The sequence below is a fragment of the Talpa europaea genome (assembly GCF_964194135.1).
Source record: "Talpa europaea genome assembly, chromosome: 8".
Lineage (NCBI taxonomy): Eukaryota > Metazoa > Chordata > Mammalia > Eulipotyphla > Talpidae > Talpa > Talpa europaea.
This window is the reverse complement of record NC_140075.1, coordinates 59,527,447-59,536,247: the sequence shown is the minus strand read 5'-3', so window position 1 is coordinate 59,536,247 and position 8,801 is coordinate 59,527,447. Positions and strand designations below refer to the sequence as shown.

General features: G+C 44.6%; 1 protein-coding gene across 1 annotated transcript in view; it reads left to right on the top strand.

Moving 5' to 3' along the window:
- Positions 1-406: 406 nt before the first annotated feature.
- The window catches only part of TEP1 (telomerase associated protein 1), a gene marked incomplete at both ends in the record, with an annotated part of 35,192 nt that continues 26,797 nt past the window's right edge, over positions 407-8,801 (top strand). The window contains 8 exon segments of the mRNA XM_084240211.1: positions 407-793; positions 1,671-1,853; positions 2,118-2,237; positions 3,265-3,426; positions 3,779-3,938; positions 3,941-4,008; positions 5,725-5,849; positions 6,386-6,543. Of these exon segments, the coding sequence (XP_084096337.1) occupies positions 407-793; positions 1,671-1,853; positions 2,118-2,237; positions 3,265-3,426; positions 3,779-3,938; positions 3,941-4,008; positions 5,725-5,849; positions 6,386-6,543 (1,363 nt within the window).

Sequence of the window (8,801 nt, the reverse complement as noted above, 5' to 3'; positions counted from 1 at the left end):
TCAAAGAGGTGGTTAATATAGACGACTTCATTTAATTGTTTGTTTCTCTGGAGCTAAGAATCTACAGTGCAGATTCTAGGGAATCACACTGATAGCCCGAGGGTCTCCTTTACCCACTCAGAAGAGAGCATGTTCCTTTCCTCTCCAGCACTTATTTTGTTTAAACTTCCCTGTTCTTAAGCTTCTGACTTACTTTTCCCAACTCCTGTCCCCTGGAATTTTCCTTCGATGAACCCAGTCCTAGAAAAGAAATACTGTTTTTTCTCTGCCTATAAGGGATTACCGGGGCGGGGTGGGGGGGGTTGAGGGAAAGATATGCTTCCAGGGCAAATGCACTCCCAGTGCAGTGAGTTGCTCATCATCCATCTCTCCCTTTCTCTAGACAAATACTAATTTGGCTGCAAGGATGGAGAAACCAAATGGGCATTTGCTTGCCCATCCAGACATCCTCTCCTTGGAGAACCGGTGCCTGGCCTTGCTTCCTGACCTGAAAACCGTGGGGAAACCACATGGGCACTTGTCTGTCCGCCCAGATGTCCTTTCCTTAGAGAACCGGTGCTTGAACACTCTCCCTCTTCTTAAGACCTCGGTGTCTACCAGTTCCTTGCTCCAGTGCCTCCAGGCATCTCCCCTCCTGCAAGCTGATCTCTCCAGCCTGAATACCAGCAACTGTCTGCTCTCTGAGCCTGCAAGCCGGAAGCCTCAGTGCCTCTCTGAGAAAATAAACCTCCTGACCTACCCCAGGGACCTGAAATCCATCTCTGCCACAGAGAGTGCTCAGGGAACAGCTTTGGTAATAGCTCTCAGCATTCATGTCAAATGCAGCCATGTCTGTGGATGCTCTTGCCCCTTGCTTTCAGCGCCTCAGAGTCTTTCTCAGCTTCCCTTTCCACCAAGACAAACTTCATTGGCATCATTACTCTTATTGTAGATCTGGCTCAAATATTCTAGACAAGAGTAAAAACAGGTACTGTCCTCAGAACACCTCTGGCGGGGTGGAGAGCCAGCACTGTACTGCAGTAGCACAGTCAGTCAAGTACTTTCACATCTCACTTCGGGCACGAGAGGGCGCATGAACCCACTTGCCTGCGTGTGCGTATGTAAACACAAGCCCGCCAGGCACATCTGCTTGAGTACATTGAGCACACAGATCCAAAACTGGTGGAAGACGGAATCACATTGCTTCTGCATAGATTTGGGATATAGACTGAGGGAAAAGGCTAATCCGGGCCTTATGCTATCTCTGCCGATTATAAGCCGTATAATTTTTGGCAAAATTAAACCTTTTGGAGTCTCATTTCTTCACCCTTAAAATGAATTCTATGAAAATCTACCTCACAGGGTAACTGTGAGGCTCAGAGGTTAAGCAGTCCAAAATTAATGGGTGATTGACTTGGCTCTTTTTCTGACTTTAAAATATTTCAGTAGCATCACTAAGGCTCCCAGACTATGACATCCACAAGTTGATGAAGGCAGGGAGAAGATCATGAAGCATCTGAGCTAAGACTTGAAAGGTCAAGTAGGGAAAGTGGCTTGTGTGGCTGTGAAAGGGGAGAAGAGTTCAAGAGCCAGAAGATCAATATGGATGTTTCCTATTCCCGCTTGCTGCCTTCAGGTGTGCTGGAGGGTCTCTGGGTACACACTGTGAGTAATACCAGCTGTTCCTGCAGGGTCATTTGTCGTCTTCAGAAGAGCAAGAGCCAGAAGAGGAGAAATGGACAGAGACTCGAATGCCTTTGTATAGCCTGAGCTTGGGAGAGGACGATGAAAAGGAGGAAATGGACTTGAAGCTGGCCCTTGGGGACTCTGAATCTCAACCTGGGCTTACTGACCAGGTCCTTCAGGAAAAAAAGGTAAGGTTCCAGAGTCGGGGAGAGGTTGGTGGTGGCGGAAGGGAGGGCTGGTGCAGACTGAGAGGGGGATGAAAGGTTGAACAGATCCCCTCCACAGCTCTTATTTCTCACTGCCTAATCCCCCTTTCTAGCCTTGGTTGGACAAACCTCTTCCCAAATATGGGGTTCATTCTCTCTGTTCTTGATTTTGGATGTTGACCTGAGTGGATGCTTAAGTTGGTCCTTAGGGTCCCTTTCCTTGTTTTCCCTCTTTCCCAACCCCAGCTGGCTCTAATGCACTTGCTGTGCTCTGCTGTGGTGTCACATGTAGAAGAGACAGATGGCCCTACCCTCCTTGAAGTCTGTAGTGAACTTGCCCCCTTGGAACCTGAATTTATCCTCAAGGTATTGTGCATGAAGGAGGGAATGGGAACACAAAGCTGAGAGATGGCAAGCATGGCTTGGGTGTGTGGGGAGGTTGTGATAAACCTCATACTAGGAGCAGAGGGAACTTCACTTAGGAAGGGAGTAAGGGCTTAGGGTGTATCTGAGGCCTGCCCCCAAGGGTTCTTTGAGGAGAGGGTGGAGATGGGACTGAGAAACAGTGCTATAGGGTTTGTTTCCTTAGTAAATACACAGGTTGAATACACAGTGCTAGGCCTTGAAAGTCATACCAACAGACATAATGAGACCTGGATCTGATTTTTAAAAAGATTTATTTATTTATGCATACGAGAACTAGTATAAAGACCAGAAGTGTGGGGGTGAGAGGATTCACCAGAGACAGAGTGGGGAATAGAACAAGAGGAATGAGTGAAATACACTGCTGAGGGGAGCAGTGGGCGAGTCAGGAGAGGTCTGCTGCACCATGTGAGTAGCTACCTGGCTGGTTCGGGATTGAACTTATGATGCAGAGGCTGCAGATAGCTTCACAGTGCTGTGCTTAACCCCTTACACCACCAGGGAGGCCCTTGGATCTGATTTTAAGGAGCTTGTGGTATTGCTAGGGAGGCAGGCAAAACACTCCCAAATATTGTATAAATGCAAATGGAGTTGTAGATAGTGAATGTTTCAGAAGCAGAAAAGAGGGGGGAAATTGTTTTCTATGAGACACTGGAAGATGGCAGCTTTTATCAGCAATTTGATAAGTTTTTGATAGCTATTGATGTGAGAGGTCTGCCAAGGGGAGACGGGCGTGGTTGACTTGGGAGGCAATCAGTAGATTCAGGAAGAGACAAGCTGCAGAGGTTTATATGGGCAAGATTATGGGGCATGTAGACTGGAAAACCAAGGCACTTGTACTTTATATTTTATAGACAACATGGAGGGCTCCAAAAAGGTTTTATGCATCCAGATTAGATAAACAAGTTGATTTAAGGCATGAAGCCATAGAACCAGGTTGAGATGCCAACCTCCCCCCACTGTGCCCTAGGCATCATTATATGCTAGACAGCAACTGAATGTCCGGGATGTGGCCAATGAAGTCTTGGCCATTGCTGCCTTTTTGCCAGCCTGCCGCCCCCACCTGCGACGATATTTCTGTGCCATTGTCCAGCTGCCTTCTGACTGGATCCAAGTAGCCCAGTTCTACCAGGTATGACACTCAATTCTCTGCGCTTTGGCCTTCTCTTGTTTCCCTTTCTTTACTTACTGCATCTCTGGAGAAGACCCGAGGCTGCTCGGCCTCCCTGCAGGCGTCCTCAGCCTTGGCGCCCAGACAGCACAGCTTCTCCCTGTACTGGGCTGGTTGTGGAGCCAGAGAAGTCTGTTGGGTGGTCTGGTACCTGCGAGACATTGTCGTTTTAGAGCTAGGGCTGGCCCTCACACCCCATTCTTTGCTCTTATGTAACCCCATGAAGTGGTCCTATTTTATTTTGGAAGGTTTGTTTGGGTCTCACCCTGATGACCTCTGCTCCCCGCCCTCCCTGCAACTTTGTCTCTGACAGAAACTCGCTGAAGGAGAGGAGAAGAAGCTGGTGCCACTGCCCGCCTGCCTACGAGCTGCCATGACTGAAAAATTTGCCCAGTTTGATGAGTACCAGCTGGCTAAGTATAACCCTCGGAAGCACAGAGCCAAGAGACGCCCACTTAAGTCTCCCCGTCCTCCAGTCAGTATTCTTTTACCCCTGATCATTCACAGGCTTTTCTCTGGAAAGGGAAGGATGAGGGAGCGTGTGTTCTGGGGGGTCAGTGCTAACATGTTCCTACTCCCAGCAATAAAAAGAGTCAGAGGAATGCATAAGTGCCGGGTAGAACTCAGGGGGCAGATAGGGGTGTTTGTTTCTTCCTTTACTGGCTTCATTTTTGGTAGAAATGACTTTTGGGCTCTTGGAATGGGTGTCTCGGGGACAGCCTCCATTTCCCTTTTTGAAACTGCTGCTTTTGTGTCCTACAAAAGATGGCGAAGCCATTTTCTGAGACAATGGAACGTTTGCCAAAGTTCCTGAAGATTTTTACAAAGAAGCAGGTGAAGGTGAGTGCCTTGTTGCAGCTTTTATATGTGCAATCTTTTCTGGATTGATATTTACAAATGGAATTCCATTTGGTTTAGAAATACTAACAGTGGGTGTGGTAGCACATGCCAGTTTCCTATCTGGGGAGTCTTCACTGTGATTTTGGGGTCAGATTTTGAGAAATCTGAGAAAGGCTCATTTCCACCCTCCCCCTCCCCCCCCATTTTGCTCTCCTTAGTATTATACTTTACTGGTGGTGGCATATTCAGCTGAATAAATTAGTTAAAAATGTTGTAAAATATCCATCTTCTATAGGTAGTTTTAAAACAAATCAAACAATTTTTTATTTTATTTTAATGACTAATAACTGCCCTGAATGGTTAATATCACCTGTTTTTTTTTTTCCCAAAGATTTATTTATTTATGCATACAAGAGCTGGGGTACAGGGGGTAAGAGGATTCACCAGATACAGAGCGGGGAACAGAACAGGCAGATTGACTGAAATACACTGCTGAGGGGAGCAGCGGGCAAGTCAGGAGAGGTCTGCTGTGCCATGTGGGTTGCTTCCTGGCCAGCCAGGGGATCGAACTCATGCTGCAAAGGCTGTGGACAGCTTCATAGGTTGCATCTTAACCCCTTGCGCCACCAGGGAGGCCCAATATCACCTGGTTTTGAATCCCACCCCCACCTCTTGCTGACTGTGTGACCTGAGCCAATGGTGTACCCTCTTCTCCCTGTTTCTTTAGATGTAAAATGGGGATAATAGCAGTACTTCATCCTTCAATAGCAAGTGTTAAGTGAATTTCTTTACTTAGACTATTCCTAGTAATATCTGGAATTGAATAAGTATTAACTAGTGCTATCATCAACATTAAATAGTTTATTAGAAAAATGTATATTTTCATTGAGTACATGTTCTCACTTAGCCAACTGATCTTAGCTCTTCATCTTATGAATACATTCTAAATGTAGCTCTCTACCATAGAAATTTCTGAAAGCTAACTTCTTTCAGTTTTTAACTCCCAAGCGTGTGTTGTGACCATTCCTTCATTGATTTGTTCTGAGTCTCAGTGTTTATTTTTTTTTTGTCTCAGTGTTTTAAATTGAGCTGCTTTTCCCTTTTCCTCTAAGCACAAGGAGTTCTCTGTTCATTCTATCCCCCATCTTGTTTTTCACAATCATCCCATGTTAACCGTTTATAGTTAGTTCAGTCTGGGGTCAATGAAACATAGAGATCCCAAATAGGTACCATCTCATGCCTGTCCCCGGAGCTCTTGTTGCTGGATATTTTTACCCACTATTCATACTCTTGACCCAAATCTACTTTGGTGAAAGAAATGACCTCATATTGACAGGATGGTCTTGGGCCTGTTTGCTGAAGAAAATGACCATGGTCACAATTAAATGATCCCTGTGGGACTTGGGGATGTTTTCACAGTTTGAGGCAACCTACAATGCAGTGCCAGAGAGAAAGAGCCCACCGAGATTCACCCTGAAGAAGTTGGTACAGAGACTGCATATCCGGGAACCTGCACAGCATGTCCAGGCCCTGCTGGGCTGCAGGTGAGAAATACCCTGGACATACATTCTGCTGGGTAAACCCATGACTTCAGCGTCTGTGGCCCCAACTTTGTACTTCTCAACCACAGCAACATAAACGTGGGTAGACATGGCTGACAAGCATGACTGGTTTTGATTGACTTATCTTTTCTGAGTTTTTTTTTTTTTAAAGATTTATTTATTTATTTATTTATTTATTTATTTATTTATTTATTTATTTATTTATGCAAGCACTGGGTACAGTCAGAAGTGCGGGAGGGTGAGAGGATGAGAGGATTCACCAGAGCTAGAGCGGGGAGCAGAGCAGGCAGAAGGACTGAAGTACACTGCTGAGGGGAGCAGTGGGCGGCAGGAGAGGTCTGCACGCCATATGGGACCCTCCTCCAGTGGCCAGGGAGCAGCTGGGGATCGAACCGGCTCTGCGGAGGCTGCAGGTAGCTTCGCAACCCAGCGCTCAACCGCTGTGCCACCGGGGAGGCCCTTTTCTGAGTTATTTTTAATTGACTTTGAAATGATAAACTTTTCCTTCTCTGTTCCAGATACCCTCCCACCCTGGAGGTCTTTTCTCAAAGTCACCTCCCTGGTCCATGGGATTCCAGCAAAGCTGGGAAGCGAATGAAGCTTTCTCAGCCGAAGACCTGGGAGCGGGAGCTGAGCTCGAGAGGGAACACAGCTTCAGTCTGGGAGGAGCTCATCGGTATGGTAACCTCAACCTTCACCTTCCCTTCATGCCTCTACATTTGGAGGCTGACTAGAAGATTTCCATGGCAGATGCAGTTGTTCGCTTCCCTGGTAGTTGCATTATGAAAAATTACTGGATTTGTAAGGTCTACCACCTGTACACCAAAGCAGATAGTGGTGCCTGCGTTGGCATTGAAGGGAGATCATTATTTCAGGTGTGCTTAGGGGTTACACAAAACTTTACCAACATGACAAAAGTCATCTTCCCTGATTTCACTTGTGTCAATGTCTGTGTGATTCATTCAAACATGGTAGAACAGGTGTGAGTATTGGAATCTCCATAGAGATTCCATATTCAGGACATGGAAATTTTAGGCAATTTACCCACATTGATTAAAAAAAAAAATTCAAGATGGGGAGCACCATGTTACTTAATTTTCTTTTTTTTTTTTTTTTTTTAAGGGGAGTTGGTTTATTTTTAACTATAGAAATCTCTCTCTAGTCCATTTTGTTTTCTTTTACTTCCTCTTTCAGCTTTGAAAATTTTAAGTCAACGTTTTTCTTTTGAAAACTCTCTAACTTAATTTCTTTTTGTAGAATTCTGTAGAATTTTTTTTTTAATTAATTTATTTATACAAGCAGTGGGTACAGTCAGAAGTGCGGGAGGGTGAGAGAATTCACCAGAGCCAGAGTGGGGAGCAGAGCAGGCAGAAGGACCGAAGTACACTGCTGAGGGGAGCAGCGGGCGGCAGGAGAGGTCTGTGCGCCATGTGGGACCCTCCTCTGGTGGCCGGGGAGCAGCCGGGGATCGAACCGGTGCTGCAGAGGCTGCAGGCAGCTTCGCAACCCAGGGCTCAACTGCTGTGCCATCGGGGAGGCCTTTCTGTAGAATTTGTTGTTTTCAGGTAGAATTCTTATTTTGTAGAGTGTACTCAGGCAGCTTGAACTGCTCAGCTGCTTATCACTCCTTGGACTTTGTGACAGTCTTTGGTGTATGTGTCAGAATCACAGGGGAATTGAAACACACATACACACACACATGCACACACATGTGCTTGACTCTCTCCTCTCCAGTATTTGATACGACTTTGTCAGAGTAGGATAAAGGGGCCTGGATGACAGTTAGTATGCATCAATGATTCTGGAATATATCTGTATCTCTACATCCTCCTTTTTCCCATGGCAGAAGCTGAGCTGAGCAAATGCTCATAGTCTTGTCCAGTGGTCTCTAGATGTTTTTGCAAAATTATTTAACTGCAAAATAATTATATTGTAATGGAATATACTAGAATACATGTCTGTGTATTTTTAAGAACTTTATACATGTATTAATAAATGAGTAAGCCATAAAATATATTTATCTAAATATAGATATAAAAGTAACTATAGTAAAGCATAAAAATAAATATAAGTATAAATGTAAGATAAAATGTAGCTTTCAATGTACAGACCACAGGACCCATGACAATTTTGGGGGTTGAAATTGGTGAATTTCTCAATCTAAAGGATAAGTATTGAATTTATTCATAAATACGATACTAGACTTCATTTCTTATCAAAATGATCTAGCAAACCTTCAACATAGCAACAATTGAGAAAACCTAATGAGCTGGCAAAGGATGCAATAGTTCTTGGTTGCCCCACAGCATTTACACTGTGCACACAACCTAATTGTTCTATACAGTTGGTGATCATATTGTGACTGGAAGACCCCAAGAATTCAAGAAAGCTAAGAGATTCTAGCTAGTATTCAAATGGCTTACATCAACTTAAAAAAAGGCACCAGTGCCCAAAAAAGGGCACCAGTGCCCTTCTGATGAAACTTGCTGACGGGACAGGCGAGTGCTGGAGTATGTGGTGGGCTGACAGGCTCAAAGGAGTCTGCTGCACTTCTGGGGGTATACAGAAAACTATCACACCTCCTATTTATGTTTACCTTTATATGAAAGAAGGAGTTTTTCTAATATTTACTACACGGATTGAACCTCTATAGTCACTGAGTCTGCTGATTGAGCAAGAGTGGTGCCCCCAACCCCACCCACTCCATTTTCAGTTTCTGCGTAATGTTACATCTTTGGTTCAAACTGGATTTAGAATTCTCATTCAGTTTTAACCAAAATAACCCTCTAAAATTAACATGTCTTAAAAATATTATTAAGAAACTCTGACTTGAAGTTAATACTAATATCATTGGGTTTAATAAGAAAGTAAAGGGGCGAAATTCTGCTGCAGTACAAATATTTTTCACTTACACTTGAATTAAACTTCACCTAT